The sequence below is a fragment of the Aphis gossypii genome, chromosome 1 (genome assembly GCF_020184175.1).
Source record: "Aphis gossypii isolate Hap1 chromosome 1, ASM2018417v2, whole genome shotgun sequence".
In the NCBI taxonomy this organism is placed as follows: Eukaryota; Metazoa; Arthropoda; class Insecta; order Hemiptera; family Aphididae; genus Aphis; species Aphis gossypii.
In genome coordinates this window covers 82,293,268-82,315,731 of record NC_065530.1, presented here as the reverse complement: position 1 = coordinate 82,315,731, position 22,464 = coordinate 82,293,268, and the positions used below count along the sequence as shown (strand labels likewise).

The 22,464-nt window shown below is 27.0% G+C and overlaps 1 protein-coding gene across 2 annotated transcripts; it reads left to right on the top strand.

Moving 5' to 3' along the window:
• The first annotated feature begins 1,508 nt into the window (after window positions 1-1,508).
• Window positions 1,509-22,219, top strand: LOC114122490 (acetyl-coenzyme A transporter 1-like). Of its 2 annotated transcripts, XM_027985168.2 has the most exons (11): window positions 1,509-1,901; window positions 2,061-2,115; window positions 6,026-6,390; window positions 13,909-14,035; window positions 14,158-14,311; window positions 16,149-16,303; window positions 18,220-18,407; window positions 18,546-18,733; window positions 19,686-19,809; window positions 20,597-20,812; window positions 21,572-22,219. In XM_027985168.2, exons 3-11 carry the CDS (start codon window positions 6,097-6,099, stop codon window positions 21,764-21,766), a joined length of 1,641 nt encoding a protein of 546 aa, XP_027840969.2. In that variant the 5' UTR covers window positions 1,509-1,901; window positions 2,061-2,115; window positions 6,026-6,096; the 3' UTR covers window positions 21,767-22,219. The 2 variants fall into 2 exon arrangements, with proteins under 2 accessions (XP_027840969.2, XP_027840968.2); XM_027985167.2 differs by lacking the exon at window positions 2,061-2,115.
• The last annotated feature ends 245 nt before the right edge of the window (window positions 22,220-22,464 follow it).

Here is a 22,464-nt window from a genome sequence, read left to right as displayed (position 1 = left end):
GATAATTATTTCAAATTATAATATTATATTGTATATAATAGGTATATATATATATATATACATTCAAATACATTCATAATATTTTAATACTATAGTAGTGTTAGTTATGATTTAGTATTATTTATGTGGGTAATTAATAATCTAGAACACACATTTAATGCCTACTAAAATAGTGAAATACATTTATATAAATTACAAACACGCATACTAAAAAATAATAATAAAAATATGTTTAATAATAGAGATCAAAATTAATTTAGAAATTGAGATTATAAAATATTTTTGTTTATAAAAAATTACTTTTCAACGACCAACGAAGTTATTAAGATAAATTCACACATTATAACACCTAGTTTAATAGTTTTTAAATAACCATCTTATAACGTCTCTCAAATTAATACTTGGTTGATACGTTTGATATTTACTCATCTTTTAAAACTTAGTTGAGGTTATCCAAAATCAATTTAAATACTTTTTCATTAGATTATCTGCTATTAATTATTATAGTATTATAATGTTACACAGATTATTATTTAAATCAGAATTAAAATTAGAATTTTAATAAATAGACTATCAAGGTTAATGAATTGTTTATGAGGAATATTTTCTATTTATAGTCACTAGTCAATAAAGTTATTATCTATAAAGGATAATATGTATAAATAAAAAATATTTATATTTTTTATGATTTCATTAACATATTTTATTAAGAGTGTTCCATATATTTCCACGTGTAGAATTATCGGACTGATAGTTTCATTGGTATAATATGATGTGTAAAATAAAAACTGCAGCTAATGCATTAATAATATAATAATATAATTTGACATATTTAATATGGATATTTAATTTTTGCACTCACCACAGACTAATATAATTACTTCTGACCTCATACCAAATCTTTTATTCGAATTCCATTAGTATTATTCATTATACTGATCATCTTGCCTTAATCATAATATTGTTTCAAATTCGTAAACATTTTCAAATGCTATGAACTGTGTCTTATGACACATCGTCACTTACAATCGTATAATATACGTGTAAATTATAATACGATTATATAGTTACTCAGTCATTTATTACAAATGTATCTATTAATCTATATCGAAATAATTGTTATTGTTTTTTTAATCCGTTTTAATTACAAAAACAATAGTCATTATAATGTACAACTATTGAGTTGTGAAAATCGATTAATGAAAATTAAAGATAATAATAATGACTTATTCAATAACCCTACTCCATTACGGCATTACCCCGTCCAAGAATAGTTCAATAATAGTTACTAAATCTAAAATCTAAAATAAAAATGTATTTTTACTATGTAAGACAGAGGTTTCCAAACCGCCACCATCAATCGTTTTTAATGTGGCTCTCACATCAATTAAATGTATATACTATGATAAACAATTACTTTAATTGAATAATGTATTATTATTAAAATATATGTGGCTCACAACAACTTCTAAACACATGACACATGATGTGGCGTAGCCTTCACAAAAGGTTGAACACCACTGGTATACGATTTATATACTGTTATAGCTGATAACATTTTAAATTTAAAATATAGATAGGAATAACAAATAGAAATATTGTGTTAATTTCCGTTGCTTTACAGTTGACGTCAAATATCGAAAAGCACTAATCTTCGTCACACAATAGTCAAAAAACATTAAATTGTTAACATTTTTTAAGCTTTTTCAGTTTTCTTTTATTCAGTTTGATGTAACATATCGATTTTATAACTTCAGCGATAAGTATCATCTTAACGGCTTTTTCAATTGTATTATTTACAAAATCGTATTATTTCCATAAACCACAAGATATGCATTCACTGTTGGTAAAAAAAAAAAGCTAAAAGTTGTATAACTTTTACCACTTCACACTTCTTACAGGTAAATATTTTATTTTATTTTATTTAATACATTAAACAATGACAATCTGGTTCAAGTAATAATTATTATAAATAATGTGTGATATTTAAATGAATTATATAGACAGATTTTAGTTTGCACTTTATCAAATGATTATTTAGAAACAATAATTATTTTCAGTTAAAAATTCCAATTTTGTCTTGAAAGTACTACTGATGAAAGATCAATATTATTGGTAAATAAAATAAATTATTATTATTACTTAGATGAATAAACTATAAAATTAACTAAAACTATTACTCTAATGTATAGTTGGTGACTGGTTTCTAACAACAAATAATATACCTTTCACATTAAATTATCTTCATAAATATTTTGTAAATGTAAACGTGTTACTTTTTGACACAACGTTTTGTATGGTTAAGGACTAACAATATGTGTCCCTAGTAGTTCCACCCATATTGACACAAAATAAACACTTTCGTTGTTTTCAACTTGTTCAAGACATTTTGTGTTTTGTTATAACTTATAAATCATTACCAAGATCGGGGCGGACTTGGCAAACGAATTGTGTATGTACTTCACTTGCATAGTAACCGGCCAAAAATGTATTCATGCGTGTAGTCCGCAAATCACTTTTCTGTACAAAATGAAAACTCGAGACCATTTAAAGTGTCTGTTATATTTTGAATAGCGTTTGTTCCTATAATACATCAACTGTGTATTGTGGTGCAGTCAATCGTTAACGTTCAACTGCCAAAGACAATGAACAAGTGAATTTTAAAATTCTGAAAATATAATGACTTAATACGAAAAAAGTACATTACACACACGAAAACTTGGCCTTAGTTTGAACATTTTCTGTCATGTGTACATTATTAAGTATATTAATTAATTAATTTACTACTTTTTTCTTTACATTTACAATTTCACGAATTTAAACCTAAAAATAAAAACAATATTATACTTACTTTTAGATTATACATTTAATTTTTAATATGATTATTATGATTAATATAATTGGTGATTTAATTATTTGCTTTTATTATAGGTACTTACAGTTATTTAATTACCTTTAAAAATTAAAACTGATTAATTGTATTTAATATTTCACAAGAACTCTTAATCAGAACACTCCTATTTAGTCATTCCACATTTATTTCAAAATATTATGCAACCTGGATGTGTTAATAATAAACATAATTTTGAAAAAATGTATATTTTCTTCTCATTATATATAAAGTTGTAAATTGATAATGATGATTATGTCTTTGCAAATTGCGTAAATAAACGTTAGTATTATATTATTTTTATCACCACCCTATAATAACTAAATAATGTGAATATTTCTTGTTTTTCTTATCTAATTTGAATTTTCTCATTAAAACGTTTTTTTTAAAAAAAAAAAAAACTTAATAAGTATAATTAAAAAAGAGTAGGCAAATGGGTACAGCTCTTGCACATTAGGAGTTTATTGGATCACTATTATAAGCGTGTTAAAATTGAATTCAAATAGGTATATATCATATACGAAAAACGATTCTGAGCTAAAGCCATCAATCAGCGTATATCATCAAATGTATTTTCGAAATATGCTTTTTTTTATCGCTATTAAAGTAATTTATTTTTTTTTAATATAAAGATAGATTGATAAAATATTTTTAAAAAATATTACATTTATTATATTATTGGTACCTATTTAATTATTATAATAATCTGTATTTATACCATATTGTGTAGACTTATATAGATAATATAACATTTAATAACATAATTTTGTAAATACCGTAAATCAGTATAAATAAATTCGTAGTACAAATAGCTGATAGTTTAAAATAAATCAAATATGTCATTGCTTATTATAAACCGCTTATTGTGACTAAAAATTTTCAATATTTATTTATTCGTTAATGAAAAACAAAATCGTTTTTGTCGATTATTCGATTTGCGTAAATTTTCCTTAATTTTTTTTTTTAATTCTTACGATTTATTTTACTTTCCCCTCTCTAAGTACCAACAAGATTTTCTACTAGAAACTACCTCCATTTTTGAAAATCGAAGCATTTTTACTGTTCCAAAAAGTGATAACAGACAGGAAAAAACACACATAGTTAATTCAATATATTCATCGCTTCGCTTATTTAATATTTAAAACCAAATAATTTTTTTTCCCGAAAAAAAAAATCTATCATAAAAAAATTAACGAAATTCATTTTTAAATGTCAGTTAAACGAACGTTTAATAATACATAAATAAAGTTTTGAATTTTGCGGTAAGCAATAAGCGGTAGGCTTTAAGAAATCGTCAAAACATTCTGCGCACACACTGAGGAGTTCTCATAGACAAAAAGTTTCAAGCACTAAATATTAATAATACGTTGAATAAATAAATTATTCATCGAGGTAGAATTTATGGATATTATTCAAATACCTACACGAACTATCAGCAACGTGAAAGTTTTAAATATTACAACACAATTGTATAAAAATGCAATGCAGAATCAAAGAACTTAAATTTATTTCATTAAAATTGAACTTTTTAAATCGTTAGTTTATAATATTATTCGTTAAAAAAAATAATGACAAAATACTACATAGAGTAGGTATTCAAAAATATCTTAATAAATAATTTAATTAACATATTTTTTCTTATAAATTTGATAATAGGTGTAAATAATAGAATATCAATAAATAAATTTTTTTTAACTAAAATATATTATAATGATATTTTTCTTCATATAGATCTTTTTTTTAACATATGCAAATTAGTTGACAAATTCAAATTAACTTATCGTAGATTTCATAAAAACTTCGCCTATTCTATTATTATTTAAACTTTAAAAGTACTTTTCACTAATTGTAAATCGATCGAAATGTCTAAATCAAAACTGAAATATAGGTTTTTTTCAATAATCCAGTCTCAATAATTACTTATTTTATTATAAGTTTAATTTTTCCGTATAACAATAAGTAAATAACTAATTAAAAACAAAGTTTTGTCAACGTGATTTAGCTAATTGCTTTTTTTTTTGAAATATTGCACAAATTGTGTAAAAATATATTATAATGTATAGTATTAAAATATACAGTCATTATTTTTATATTGTATTACTTTGTCTCTGTGTATATTATATAATCTAAAACAAAGGGAAATCAATGGTAGTGTTATATTTGAGGACTATTCACATAATTGTGTGTGTATTGAAAATTGTTTATTCACAATGGAAAATAATATATTATACAAATGATTATTAAAATATAAAACAGAAGCTACTAGTAAATCGATGGTCGCATTATTAAAAATATAATATTATAATGATAGAGATAAGCAGATTTTTTAAGATTTGTCGAATTACAAACTAAAAACACGTTTAGTATTCAATGTACTGAACATTTTATGTATGTAAAATGTAAAAACTGTTATAAAACAATATAGGTATTTCGTCGAAAAAAAATATATTAAATCAAATTTTCTCTGTTCCTTTTGGAAATAAAAAAAAAATCTGCGCGATATCGATCGACCATAATTAAAACTCATAAAAGAAACAATCGGGTAGGTAGGTTATCGGTCTATGTGTTTGATTTAAATGTTTAATGATAAGGTACGAGCTCCTGTTAGCGGCAATGCGGCACTCGACATACATCTATAATATAATATGTCTTATGTTCGGTTTGAACAATCTATACAAATAATTAATCAAACTTTTATATAGGTACTGTTTACGATCATAATAGGTAGCATGTGTGAAGTGTTTCGTGTGCACTAGAGTTTGATGAAGAGCTTACAGCAGTTACTGAATGGTGAATTCAATCTCAGCGGATAAGATATATAACTGAAAGTTGATTAACATTGATATAAATAACGATAAGAATATATTTGATATTTTAGTATTCACTTGAAAATATTAATTACATTGAATAAAAATAATTTTTTTTTCATACAAATTTGAAATGAAAAATATATAATTGACATAATATTGATAAGTTTTTACGGTATAGCTAAAGGTATTTTAATAAAAGTACATACTTAAACATAGTTGCACATCTAAACGCTTTTTTGTCCATTAATTTACAAGCCGTTATTATTATTATTATTATTATTATCGCTATTTAACTAAATAATTATGTATATATATATTGAAATAGATTGTCTATCGATAATATTGTTTCAACAATCAAAATATTATACGTTGTTGATAACAACTTAAGAACGATCGATGGATGTGGAACTTGTGGACTTAGAGTCTGCCTACCAAGACGCAAATGTCGTTGTCACGAAATCAATTACAGAAAACGGTAAAGAAGACGAAATTGTCATCAACCATGAGCGATGTAGCGACAACGGCATGACTCCGTCCGAATTGCAAACAGTTATCAAACCCAACCTAAAGGGGGACAGGCTCAATGTGACTTTGCTTGTACTATTTTACATGTTGCAAGGCGTACCGATAGGAATTTCTTTTGCCATTAGGACGTACATGCAGAACATGAAGGTTTCATACATTCAACAGGTAATTTTAATTATATACATATAATTTACCATAAAAGTATGAATATCAAAAAAAGCTTAAATTTAACCGATAAAATTTAGAGTTTGACAACCACTGGAAAGTGTCAATATTTTAGTTTCTTCTTACCTATTGGTGTTGGTAAATTATAATATATACATATTAATTCGGTCAAACCCTGAATAGTTTATTGTAATTTTGAAGGTTTTTACAAAACGTAAAATAACGAATTTCAGGATAAACAATTTATGATGATAAAAATCCAAGTTACAAAAATATAATATACAAACATAAAATTATGCTTTAATTTTAGAAAAAAATAGATTTTATATCATTGATGAATATGATGATACATTTAACAACATTGTTTAACTACATAATATTATAGCTGTCAACCGCTTACTCCACCCCCGTTGATAGTTGTTTGCAAATTGTGGGGCTGTTCCTTTGTCTTATAATTATTTCGATTGTAAAATCCTATTAAGTATACATACCTTATACCTACGCAAAATAATAATAATTTAAGGCAGCGTTAACTGTGTTCTGTGGAACCCTGGGGTTCCTCGAAAATCACTTCAGGGTTTCGCGAAACTTGAGCGCCTTTTTCAAAATTTTCAAGAAAATTACTTTAAAAAATCTAACTAAAAATTAGTAACGGCTAACGGGAAAAAAATGTTTTAAGCATTAAACCTTTTGAAACAGAGTAGGGGTTCTAATTATCAAACTGTAATAATTTATAGTTGAAAGCTAAACAAAAAAAAATAAAATTTAAAAAAATAAACTTAAGGGTTCCTCGATAAAAGTGGACACAAAAAATGGTTCCATGGATAAAAAAGTTTGAGAAACACTGATTTAAGATGTTTATAAATTCTCGTAAATATACTTATAGATAACAAAAACAATTTTTTTCTTACATTAATATCATTATTTTTACACCTAGAGAATATATTATATATAATAATATTATAACGACGTTAAATGAATAACAATAATAATAATTATTAAACAACAATTTTGTGGGTTTTCGCATCATACAGCCAATCAGCGCGTTACTGACTACTCTACTACTTTTCAATTGGCTATTTTTATTATTGGATGCGTTTTGACCTAACTTAACTACTCGAGTCTCAAGATTAAGTACATCAGTCGTAGTTAGAACGCAGTGATTTATACTTCAAACCCCACAGGACCGTTCTAAGAACCGAGCCGTTGTCACATCTCATATACATCGATAATAATAATTGAGGTGAGTCCTGGGCGATTCCTTAAATATACGCTTTAAATAATTATTTTAATCTATATCATAATAGAAGTCTCGATTTTTGTTTATCATACAAATCCACACCGTTCAACGTATCGTCACCAAAATTTTTACTGTTATACCTGACAGACTGCTGAAGATTTTTCATATCACTTTTGTTAAGGAACATTTCCAATGACATTTTCAAATTTTACAGAAATATGTTATTTGTATCTAAACATACTATTTGGTGTGAAAACGAAACAACGAAACATATTTATGTGTTCTAATAGTATGTGTATCTTTATTTCATTTATTTCGAAAAGGGAACATAATAAGTTACATAAAATAAGTTTTGTGACTCTCTTGTATAAAATTTGAATTCCGACATATATATATATTATATATGTATAATATACATTGTATATTATTATTATTATTATTTATTTGAAATTTAGTTTTAGTATTGATGCTTAAATTTTTAGATAAAAGAGAGCTGAGCCCTACTCTATTTGATATTAGCTTAATATTATTATAATAAAAAGTTTTATTATTTTATGTTCTATTGCTCTGTTTCATTTTCTTCGCTTAGTTATTTTCTTTCTCTCTTTTTTTTTTAGTATACCTACTTTCAATATTCATATATACTAACTGACCCCGTGCACTTCGTTGCCCGTTAAAAATGCCAATTCTATAATACGATTTCAACTTTGTTTAATTTATCATTTAATATTTGGTTTAATGGTGTTAAAAATTTAAACATTTTCATTGACCATTTTGAATTTCTAAAAACTTTTGCAAGCGCCACTTTAAATGCGAATTTTGTAAAATGCTTTCTTATTCCACACTAAATTGATGGTGCGAATGTACTGTGTAAATTGTAAGCCTCGATCTATCATTGTTCAGGCTCTACGTTTATCAGTCAGTGAGTTAGTCACGCTATATTATAGCCATTAAGCTTGACGTTTCCCGTGAGACCCTCTTATGATTATGCGAGCAGTATATTATCAGATAGGCAATCCACCTGTGGTGAACTGCAGGCGTATTTCCAGATCCTAGTACGTTTCAGCGCGGGGGGCGGAGCCAAAACCTCTCTGCATAATGTATACATATTTTTACCGATCCTAATCTAATTCAGCGCGAGGCGCTGAACCCACATAGGGTTCGTAATTATGATATAAACACTTAAAGCAAATATAATATTAAATTATACATAAATTATTTTATTATCAATATTTATATTTATGTTTATTTATCAATATATTTCACATTAATAGATAATATTTGTTATTATTCAAAAAATATAAGTCTAAAAAGTATAAAAAGTATAAGTATAGACACTTGAAATTTTCACCAGTTAGGTTAGATTGGCATTTTCTTTACATGATTTTATTTTAAAAATATTTATATTTATGAATATATGTCAATATATATTATATTATAATTAAGCTGTGTTACATGCAGTGTTATTGTAAAAAAAAGTGTAAAATGTATAAAAAATCATAGATTATAAAAATAAAAATCACAGGGTAAAAAGATAAAAATGTATAATATTAGTGATGTGTTGCATTGAGCTTATTTGCTTGTATATTTGCTCCTAAATTTCTTTTAACTTTCTTTTAGATTCTGAACGAAGTGAAGAATGTATTGATTTTACAATGATGTGTGTTTTTTTTTTTTTTTTGTTTTTGTGTCTGTGTACAGCATAACTAGTCGAAATAATGCTCCAATTTCAAACAATGGGGGTGGTTTCCGATGTAAAAGTGAATATCCTTGGTGCATTATAGAGGTAAAATTTAAAAGTAAAACATTTTCCCACAGTTTTTAAAAAAATCGAAAAAAAAACAAAAAAAAAATGAGGAAAAAACGGGAATTTTTACGTAAAACCAGTTTTCGACCGAATCGATTTTTTTATATGGTTGTAATTCAAAAACTAATCACATCAATTTTTTTTAAAGTGTCGATAAAAAATGTTTGGATGATCAAAAAGTTTTGAAAATTTAATACAAGGTTCCTTATGAGTTGTTTTTAATGTAACTAAAAAAAATTAAAAATCGTTAGTCACAATTTTTTTTTTATAAGCGTTTTTAGTTCAAATTTTTACAAAATCTGTCGAAAACGCGAAAATTTGCAAGTTATTTTGAAGTTTGAAAAATCATAATTTTTTTTCTTTTATAACTAAGTTTTGAAAATTTGGTACAAGGTTCTCCATAAATTTTTCTTCAAATATCTGTAAAAAAAACTCTACCGGATTCAGACAAACAATTTTTATGAGTGTTTGAAATTTAAATTTTTACAAAACCGCGTTAAATAACAGTTTAGCCTCAAACGATTTTTGATATTTGTTATTATTCAAAAAGTATGAGTCGTAGATACTTGAAAATTTTACCAGTTATTAAGATTCACGTTTTCTTTACGTGATTTAAATTTCAAAATATTTTGACCTTTTTTGAGCTATTTATTGACAACTGAAATTTTCAATTTTTCTGAAAATTGTTTTTTTATGTGTCGATAAAATCTTTTTGGCCCTATCAAAAAACTTGAAAATTTAATGCAAAGTTCCTCATAAGTTATTATTATAGTGATTAAAAAATTATAAGAATACATAGGAACAATTTTTTTTTATTAGGCAGGTGTCATTCCCATATTAAAATATTCAAAAAATTGGTCTTTTGTTTTTTGGTTCACTCTTAAGTAACTGAACGCCTCTCCAACATTAATTGAATGTTGATGTTCAAAATTAATCTGGACGAAATAACAATAACGTAATGGCGTATTAATTAGATTGTTTATCATACTGTATATTATTATGTTTATCTTTATTGTTCTATAAATTATATATTATAATAATATATTAATTAATTAAATCCTAATATAGGCAAAAGGTAAATTTTTAAAACTAAATTATACTCCTACTTCCTATTAAAAACTTCTACTATTTATTATTATATACGATATTATACCTACATAGGGCATATGCTATATATATTATATTAACTGTATTCTTGATAATATAACTAACAGATATATAAATATATGTATAATGATACAGTAATGTAAATATTCTGTATGATATATTGTATTGTTTAAATATATATACAATATTATCTCTTACCTTTATTTCAGTATTTAAGCCATCTTTTAACAAATTATCATTTTTGATAGTATCCTTTGTAATTTTTTTGACCAAAATTGTAATAGTAGCATCACATTTCAAATTTCGATTACGTGTTTTCAATTCAATGTGTTTTGATTTATTTTTTTCATTATGTTGACACTTGTATATTTTTTTAAACAAAAATCTTTTTGGATTTTAAATTTGACGAAAAACAATCCAGTTGATAAACGTTTCTTCAGAAAAATTGTTAATCCAATCTTGAACTAGTTTTGATAAATCATTATTTATATCAAAGATAGTCCTCAACACGGCATTACAATTTTCACAAGTTTTAATATCACTATTTAAAACAACACAAGATGTATCAAACTTAAAAAATTGACTTACATCCATTTTTTTTATAATAAAGTATCTAATAACTATATAATCATCCACTTTCAACAATATATATAAATTAAAATTACCGCAATAAATAGGTATATATGCCACATGGAACGTTGTGAACACATCAGTTGAGTATTTACAATTTTATCTTATTTGGGTAAATTTTACGGACGCGTTTGATAATTTTCCTGTGCACAAAAACAATTGCTATAATAATCGTTTTAAACTTATAATAACTGATAGTAAATAATATAAAAGATAAAATTTGGTAGAAAAAGGTTGTAATAATACTACTATAGTACTATATAGTAATATCTACACTACCTAGTACCTATCTATAATTGTATTACTATCTAAAGTCGAGACAATTCAATTAAAAAAAAAAAGAGTGATCAAGTAGGTAGGTATCTCTCTAATAATTTGGAACCTACTAAAAATACAATTTAAAAATATTTTATAAAACTAAAAAACTGATGTTATATGTATACATAGGTGCTGTTGTATGGATCACTATTATATATAGGAGTGCTAAATTTGAATCCAATGATAGGTAGGTATCATTGTAATCGAAAAACGATTCTGAACGGAGATAAAATGTCAGTCTAGAATATATTATATTATATAATATTTAATTATTATTATTTAATTTAATATAATATATTTTCAACTTTTTGCTATTACACAAATTTTTTTATAAATTATAACTTTAAAATAATTTGCAAATATGCATGATACAACTTAATTATAGTATAATATATATTGACATATATTCATAAATATAAATATTTTTAAAATAAAATCATGTAAAGAAAATGCCAATCTAACCTAACTGGTGAAATTTTCAAGTGTCTATACTTATACTTTTTATACTTTTTAGACTTATATTTTTTGAATAATAACAAATATTATCTATTAATGTGAAATATATTGATAAATAAACATAAATATAAATATTGATAATAAAATAATTTATGTATAATTTAATATTATATTTGCTTTAAGTGTTTATATCATAATTACGAACCCTATGTGGGTTCAGCGCCTCGCGCTGAATTAGATTAGGATCGGTAAAAATATGTATACATTATGCAGAGAGATTTTGGCTCCGCCCCCCGCGCTGAAACGTACTAGGATCGGGAAATACGCGAACTGCAGACCCCCATGAAATGTGTACATAAGTGTATAACTTCTAACCCTTAAGTTTCAAATTTATATCAATTTTTTTTACTACGGTGGATAAAATACAATAATGTGCCATCTAATGGTTTTTATGTATTTGGTATAACAACCTGACTTATGTGTTGAGTGTTGACACATTCATCAATTTATTATTACAACTAATTTTTATTAAAAACCAATAGCGACAAACTATAAACAAAAAATAATAATAAAAAACTTATTTTTGCCGATTTCAACCCTTCAAAATCAAAAATCCTTTCTCGGTACATGGTGAAATTATAGCATTAATCCATCCTCAAAATTTCATTTCGATAACTCAAATAGATTCGTCTCTGCGTTGATTATTATTTAAGTACTCTTTCTTTTATATATAGAGATAATATAAATATATATATAAATAAATTTCTGACTGTCTGTTTATCCTTTATGCATTCCTAAACGGCTGGACCGATTGCGATGAAATTTGGTACAGAGATATATTAGACTTACCAGAAGAAGATGGGCAAAGTTAAAAAGTGATAGGCCCAACCCCGGGAGGTGCTCAAACAGACATTTTGAGATTTATGATGGAAATTTTTGTTTATAAATGGTTGCTATTAATTACGCAGCCGGCGTCGTCAACGAATGCCGTGTGTAACAATATGGCAAACTTTATACTTCTTGTAACTATTTAAATAATTAACTTTTTGGACTTTTCTCTTTTGATGGCTCATCTGCATACCGAGTACTTGCGTTAGAAAGAGAAATCATGAAATTCAGTCCAGTAGAACTTCAGATATAACTGTCATAATAAATCGCCTCACGTTTAAATAATATATAAAGATAAAGATACCACGGTAGTCAACCATACACTAATAAATATTATTATATAGATATAATATTGTAAGAACTTTATGTATTCATATTTTGTTTATTATTATATCCATAATTACATCTATAATTTAAAAAAATAATCTGTTGGACGCTGATAATTAAAAAAACGTAGTTAAATATTATATCATCATTAAGTTTTGTTTAAATAATATTATTTTTATATTTTTTCAAATCATTTATATTTTATTAATAAAATAAAATAAGAACAATATTCAAATACTCGTTTAACTTTGATTATTACTATTATTTATACTATTATTTACTATTGATGATTTTGATGTTTTATCTTCATAATACCTAGTTTATTTGCTTATATCTACTTGGAGTTAAGCTATAATATATAATATGTACATTGTACAGGTATATAGTTTTTCTTAAAATTTAATATTTCTTGTTTTGAAAAAACTAAAACTGCAGTATAGGTAATCATGAGTTGTTTTGGTCGAATTGATTTGTATAGGTAATATCTTAAAATTTACCAAAATCAGTTAATAATAATCCGAAATTCTGACATTTACCAGTAGTAGTCGGTTGAATTCTAGGTTTTACCGATTAAACCTTTGTTAATCCAGTATTCGTATGTGCAAGTATACTTTTAGTACTTTTACTATTACATATTATTTTTAGGTACACACATTATAGATAATATTGGTTTTAAGAATCGATATACGAATACGATTGTCACTAAAAATTATTTATAAATATCCAACTTTTATTTCTGATTCAGGCAAAGTTCGGTATGGTCGACATACCATGGAGTTTAAAGCTATTGTGGGCTCCGTTAGTAGACGTCATGTACTCAGATCGTATAGGCAAACGGAAGACGTGGATGGTCCCGGCGGAACTTTGTATAGGTACCTATATACCTACGTTTAAATTACTAATTGTAAACGACGACTATTGTACAGCCTACAAGATTATGACTCGAGTTGAAGTTTCTAAATAATTGTCTAAAAATTGAATATCTCGCACGCAGGACTGTTGCTGATAATCATAGCAACGAATATAACATGGTTGATGGAGAGCGAAACGCGTATGACCACGTTGACGTTCGCGTTCTTTTGTTTGAACGTTTTAGCCGCAACTAATGACATCGCAGTCGATGGATGGACGCTCACTTTGTTGAAAAGGTATGCGCATAGTACATATACATTTTAATTAATAATCTATTTTTATAATAAAACTGAAATACGGTAGCATGACCGCCCTGTGTCAATTCCGTCCTTTAGGGGGAGGGCAATGGGGTCGTACCTTCCATTCCGCTTTGGGTGATATATGAACACTTAATTATTTAAATCGCGAATCTAACATTTACGATTTACGAAATAGGTATTTACACCCGAGAAATATGCATGTGTTTTCCAGTGTTTATGTAACACTGGCTAAAACATACAATATTAATATAACACACACATTAAACACGCTTAGGTTGTTCGTGTTTGTATATTATCTATTTGATCGTATGACTTATATACGTAGGTAAACAAAGGAGACCAGCATTGAATAGCTTAACCCCTCATTGTTATGTTATTATTGTACTTATAATTTTTATTATATTTTATTTATTAATAACTCTCTATAATAATATAGTATATACATGTGTATATCATGTGTGTATGTATGTATTATTAACCTCCCCATTTATTAAACAATTTAAACCAAATATGAAATAATATTATGTTGTTCCAAACCATACTCTTATTAGTATTCATAACTGAACATTTCAGACCGTTCGATATCGTACATATTTTTCCAAATGTTAAAAAAGAAAACTTGAAAGGTAAATAATTTAAAACCATTTTTACATTTAATCGAGTGTTAAAATTAAACATTTGTTGTTATTAAACAAATCGTCTTGAAAATAATTCAATAAATAAGATCTTATAATTTTACTAATAAGGTAAAATAAAATATATTCAGTAGTTAATGATTAGATTGGCATAAATGTGTATCCTGCAGGTGACCTAGTGTTTTCAGGTACCTATTCCAATTAAATTAATTTCATTACTTATGATTAAATATGATTAATTGGTATACGGTTCTAAACGATAATGTGATTTTAGTGCTGCGTGCTCTGATATTCTATACCTATTACATTTTAACAAGACACCGTGACGTAGGTAACACATTCCAGAATTTAACGAGAGAGGGTAAAGTTCAACAATACTATATTTAATTATGGGGAGGTCTAGTACGTCCTGTACTCATCAATATATGTCAATCATATAAGCATAATGCTTTACACCCTTGTAAACTATAAAACGTATTCCATGTAGAAATACTGCAACTCTTTATGCGCACGCGCAACTATATTACGCAGTAGTATTGACCAGATAGATGCGGTTGCGCGGAATGAAAGTCAAATAAGGAGTTAGGTATGGGAAAAACGTCATCTGGGTGCCATAAGTTTATAATAGGATCATTGCACATATACGCATAAACCCGAGGACGCGTGATTCGTGGGGACACGACGATGCACATATCTTGAAAATAAGAGATATGACTTAGAATAGTATAGGGAAAGGACCTGTGTATAGGAGAGCCCGACATAGGATTTTGGCTGACGTGATTTACTAGAGTTAGAGTTAGCGCACCTTCACGCCAGTCAGGATTTGGTCATTTGGACTTGGAAACATATTCAATAAAAAAAATAAAAAATCACTTTGAAGAATTTTACGACTTATTTATTTCACTGCGACGATACTGCACAGCTCCGTACACGGTTGCTTATACGTGGCCCGCTACATTAGATAAATGTTTTCGTTATTGATATATATATATATATAGTGTGTGGGCGGTATTGAACGGTTTTATATTGGGAAAACTGTGCAAAATTAATGTATAAAAGTGTGCGGATTGTACGACTACTTTTTCTTTAAAAATGTAATGTGGTTACGACTGCTACTGATAATATTACAGCGCTTTTAGTTTGAATATTGTATGTTGTTTTTATTTCTGAGTTTTCAGAGAGAATTTAGGATACGCATCTACGTGCAATACGTCCGGTCAAGCATTGGGAGTAGCATTCGGTTACGTATTGTTCATATTGTTAGAGTCCGAGGAATTTTGCAACAAGTGGCTACGTTTTACAGTCCAAAAAGGTGGCATAATTTCGATGGAAGGTAAGTCGTTCTTACGTGAAATATCAACCCATAAATTAAATGTAATTATATTAAAATCGTATTGTGGGTCATAATATACTATTTATGGCACGCATATGCCAAGCTTATGGTTTATAAAAAGGAAAACTGTATTCATTCATTCAATATCTTTAAGATCACGTCCTCAATTTATTGTTTTGTAGCTTAAAAAAAAATAAACATTTACGATTTATTCTATTGATATAAGCAATTCTTTCAACTGGATACTCATTAGTTATAGGATTTTGTACAAGGTAATCCATTGTATGAAAACAGCTTTTCAGCTTAGTCACAATTTTTTTTTATAAATGTATAGAGAATATTAAGTTTTTGGTGTATGAGGAAAAATCCGTTCGTAGTGATGAACAGAGTTTCTCTTATGCAAATATTAACATCTATTATTTACAATCTCCACTAACGCACATTCAAATGTAAATATATAAAAAAAAATATGTACATAGTATATTGAATGCAAAGCCATAATATCCAGTGCAATTTTCGACTTTTCGTTGAACAAACATAAGCACTTGTGAACTTGCGGGGAGTATAGTTTATACAAACAACACTTTAAATGGGGGTAAAAATAACTTAATTGCACAGAAAATATAATAGAAAAATTACCAAGACACGTTAAAATAATAATTTTATATTTTAATACGCCTCTTTTAATATTAGTTTGCCAATACGCCATAAAAAGCCAACAATCATTTTAATGAATCGTCATTATTTTTATTTTTGTCTCATCGTGTATGACGTCTCCGTTAACATATCATAATATGTAACTTTGTTTCTAATTAATTTTCATTAAAATTATTTTTTTAATCTGCGTGCTACAATCATAGATACATCTATTCGCACATGCCATAGCACTTATAACCTCTAATGTAGGACATACTTTTAAGTATTTTCCGGTTTACATAAACTGTAAATAAACAATTATTTTCATTAAATATTCAAACGAATTTTGACGTTTTAACTTAAAGCATATGATATAAGTTCGAACACGGTACGTGGGTACACGAATACCTACATAATATAGTAGGCGGCAGTGCACCTTTATACACTGGGAAAAAGTGACTCACTTTATGCACATTTTCTGTACATGCGAATACCACGCGTAAAACATTATGTACTCTGTCCGACGAGAGAACATGCGAATTCTGCACACTCCGCGTGACACCCTACCATCGAGATCAGCTCGCAGCAGTTAAGTGTCGTGTAGAGATGAGCAGAAGAACCGATTTTAGTCGACCACATTTTCTCAGTGAACAGGGTACAAAATACGTTTTACGCAATAATATACAGAGTGCGAAATTGGCAGAAAATTCAAATAAAATCAATTTGTACCTCTTAGTGACACTGTGCAATAATAATTAATGACTACTTAATATGTAGTCATGTAGATATATGTATAGATATTATTTTAGAGCAACCGAATACAGTTACAGAAAAACTACCATGCTCGTGAATTTCCTAGTCAGGTTTTGATTATTTTTTTCTTTATTTTTATGTTTGAAAGACGAACATCTTGTGATTTTAAAAACTCTATTTTTTAAAATTGTTATATATTAAACGTCCTTATATATATTGCGTTGTACACACTTTTGAGTACCCACTTTAAAATACATTTTTCTGACATGGTTAATTAAAAACCGTTATCCGAAAAATATGATCTGAATAGAGTTATTCGCTTTCAAATAAAATTTAAAAAAATACCCGACTACCTTATATGAGACGTGAAGGTTTTTTCTGTAGAGTCTTTTTTCTATTGAAACGGTTTTATTTGATTTTTCCAGACGGCTTAATGTTTAGCTGCCGAACTACATAACTATACAGAAATTCCCTGCATTTTTGTCCTTTAATAATAAAACCACTGCTCAATAATTATTTGCTTACAGGATATTTATTCTTCTGGGGAATAGTATACACTATGGTCTCCGCGTCTATTGCTCTATTTGTAAAAGAGAAATGCAATCAGGCCGATAAAATCAGCCAAATCAATGTCAAGCAAATGTATAAATTGTTATGGAAGATCATAAACCTTCGGACGATGAAAATATTTACTATAGTTATGCTGGCATATGAAGTAATATATATTTTAATACGATGAAAATATACAATACCACATTCCATAGTCATTAAATGATTGCTAATTTTTCGTATATTATCTAAGACACTAGGTATGTGCTTGTTAATGTTTAAGGTTAAAATGTTATTATTTCAGTTTTCATTTTCTTCCATGGGAACATCCGTGTCAAATCCAAAATTTATGGAATATGGCGTGGAAAAAGAATCCATGGCTTTGGTTGATCTATCATTGATTCCCATAAAGATTTTTATTCCAATTTTTATTGCTAAATATACATGTGGACCGAGACCGTTGAAAATACTTTACACGACAGTGCCATATTGGTAATTTTTGATAATAATTTGATATTTATAAACTTGTAAACCATAAGTTATTTAAGTTTATTTTATAACGTATATATATAAAACAATAATATTTTAAATTATGTGTTATTTTAAAACACTGTTAATACTTTTACCAAATGTTAAAATTTAAAATTCAATTGTATATATATGTATACTCGCAAATCGTAATACTAAGCGGTGCCCGTACCACTTGATGGCTTTCAGCACTCGACCGGATATAACTATTGTCTATTACGATAGAGATTTTCAGCCATTTAGGTGTCTACCTATGTATACAAATATACAGCTATACTTACTTATGTAATGTTTAGGCGTGTTATTATATATATGTGCAGTTTACAAACAAAATGTTACTAGGATTTTTGACTCCCTAATAACTAGGATTTGGATGTTATGGCTGTAGAAAATTTAAATAAAATGCTCGTAAGTGATGATGAGTGGTGACGCGCATCATATCCATGTATATTAACTTCATCTTACGAAAAAAATATATTATTTTAAACAGTCTCTATCAGTACATATCTAATATAATATGTGAAAACTTAAACTGTGAAGAATTCACTTATACAATATTAAGATATTAAAATTCGTAGGTACTATAGTCAGGGGCGTGCCTAGAAATTTTTTCGGGGGTTGGGGGGGTTCAATATTTTTATATATATTATATATACATTATAATATATTATATATTATAATATTATGTAAAACTTTTATTAACAATTATTTTTATTTTATTTTTTTTTTTTAACACCCAAACTCCCCCCCTGGGCACGCTCCTGACTATAGTTATCTAAACAGCCTTAGTCTATCTGTATTGATCGTTATAAATTATGATATAATAATATTATGATATATCAAAATATAAGTTAACATACTATTATATTAGACATACCTACCTCAATATTATTGTTAGTTTTTTTCTTTTTTGTAGGTTGGTGTTGGGAATTTCTTCGGGAGTCCTTGTATACTATACGCCGAATTTTATAAGCGGCGAATACAGTAATTTGTCGATATGCTATTACGTGATTTTCGAACTCCTTCGTATTTTGAGACTGGTAAATAAAATAATATTATAATATGTATATTCTTATCGTCTTTTGTCACTTTAACAAGTGGTACTATCACTAATAATATTGTCACCTACTCATTGACTTCATACAATCATACCTATATTGCATAACTTGTATTATATTTTTTATTTATAAATCAACACAACGTTATTACCTATACCTACATGTTTAAATATTATCTATATATATATATATATATATATATCTTAATCTGCAGTGTTTGCAAATAGACCTATATGGTATCGATAGATACCTACGTAGGTAAGTATATAATATGCAAACCCATCAAAAGATAGTTTTTAAATCATTTATTTGATAGGTATTAATATAAGAACCTATTTGGATCAAGTAAAAACATGCCAGTAAATTAAACCAACCATGTATAGTAAATAATATAATATATTAGGTACCTATGAAAATTAAACCACGGTTAACCAAGACCACGTGGTATGTCCTTACTGAAGGAACTTGGCAGTTTGGAACACCAGTATATTTAGTTAGTCGCTGACTTGTGGTACTACTTATGATAATAAACATATAATACAATGTTTCAAAAGAATAACGTCAACAAATAATTGTACACGATAACTATAAATTAAAGTGAAAAAAAATACAACTCACTGATATACACCACACATTTAGTAAAAAAAATAGTCTATTATAAAATACAAATAACAATATTTGATTCATAATTATTTTTCATGAGCAATATTTGCATTATAAAATATGTGTATCAATAAAAATTTACGATTAATTTCGTCGGCGTTCACAGGTGTTGTTAGTTGCCGTTTACTTGAGCGTGAGATCGTTCTTCATACGAATCAGCGACTCTCGAATCGGTGGAACATACATGTCACTATTAAATACCGTGTGGTATTTTGGAATGGCTGTATCCCGAATTGTGTCTCTGGGACTGCTTAGCATGCTGACGATCAAACAGTGTTCGACAGACCGAGAGATGGAATGTCTTTCAAAAACAAAGAATAAAGTAAATAAAAAATTAATACTAAAATCTGCCCTACCACTTTTTTATAGTGACTTTTTTTTATGAGCATATTTCACCGTTTTTGGTACATTGATACAAAAAAATGATTTTATGATTTTTTTGTGTATATAAATCCGAGAATTATGAACATTAAATGCACGTGCACACTTTAGGAGGACGAGATATTGAACGACTTATTAGTTAAAATTCAAAATGTTGAATAATTGCATTTTTATTATAATATGTTACCGATATTGATATTAGTGATGACAGATTACTACCCAATATTTTTATTCATTTGTAATCGTCCTGTTGCTATTATGTTGCATCGAGTACATTGCTATTTTAATATTATAGATAGATAGATACCAACTTTATTTTATAATATCATTAAAAATTAATTTTATCGATCAATAATAAATCTTTTCTACTAACTGAATTTTCTACTGACATTACAATTTTAAAATAAAATCACATCATTAAAATAAATGTAATTTGTAACAGTCGAAACATTACAATTGGATATTTAGATAATCTACACAGGTATATGGTTTTGTTTATTAATTATTCACTTTTATCTAATTATTAAATATTAACTATGACCGTGCAACAATTAGCTGTAATAAACAGTTATATTATTTTTATTTAATAAGTTTATTACATGTACAAAAAATATCTTGATTTCAAAAATGTTTTAAATTCATGTAATACCTATTACGTACATATATTATACATATATTATGCTGAAATAAATGTTCGTAGGATTGCAAGAAATTGGCTGGAGACGAATGCGTCATCGTTGTGGACGGCTACTTTGTCGAAGTGGCAATTTGCACGGTTCTCGGTATAGCGTGGTACCTGTCCTTGAGAAAAATCCTCGAGAACTTACAGTCCAGACAATTGAGCGATTGGCAAGTGAACGACGACGGATTAATCCATGGTGTGCTAAAAGAATGATCACTTTGCTTGAAACTTGTCAGGCTCTATTAAGTCTGTTTATGGGGCGACCATTCCGACGATCGTTAAATCATTTTAAATACATTTTATCTCGAACTACTCAGGTTGAATATGATGAGAGTTTGACAGGTATATTACTAATTTATGTACAAAACGAAATCTAAATAGTATGTACCAATAATCTTCCTATCTATATGTATAATGTATGTAACATAATTTTAAGTATATAAACTACTATAGGTATTACAAAAATAAAAATATGAATTGGCGTTTTAAATGATAAAATAAAGTATAATTGTTAATACTTATATGTACTTATATTTGAGTAATGGTTATTTTCCTATCAATATGTTTATTATTATTATTAATTGATGAAATACTTTATTAAATTTTATTTAAAATACTTTTGACTTTGTTATAAAAACCCACTAAGAAAATATATTAAGAATCATTATATAATTTACTACCTTATTAGTTGTAATTATTTTTAAAAACATTTTAAAATATTAAGATTTAATTAGTTTTTACGAGTTTTAAACTCAACTCACAATAATTAGAGTAAACAAAAAAGCAACAACTAAAAAGAAAATAATTATAATTACTGTACTTACGATTGTTAGATCTTTGCAAAAATAAATTTAAAAAACTTATTTATACTTATTAATTCTTATACTTATAACCAATGTAATGTAACACTA

Coding starts and splice junctions, on each gene's coding strand:
- LOC114122490 (XM_027985167.2), top strand. CDS start 6,097: ATGGATGTGGAACTTGTGGACTTAGAGTCTGCCTACCAAGACGCAAAT. Junction 18,408..18,545: donor TAGTTATGCTGGCATATGAA/GTAATATATATT, acceptor TTATTATTTCAG/TTTTCATTTTCTTCCATGGG. Junction 18,734..19,685: donor TACACGACAGTGCCATATTG/GTAATTTTTGAT, acceptor TCTTTTTTGTAG/GTTGGTGTTGGGAATTTCTT.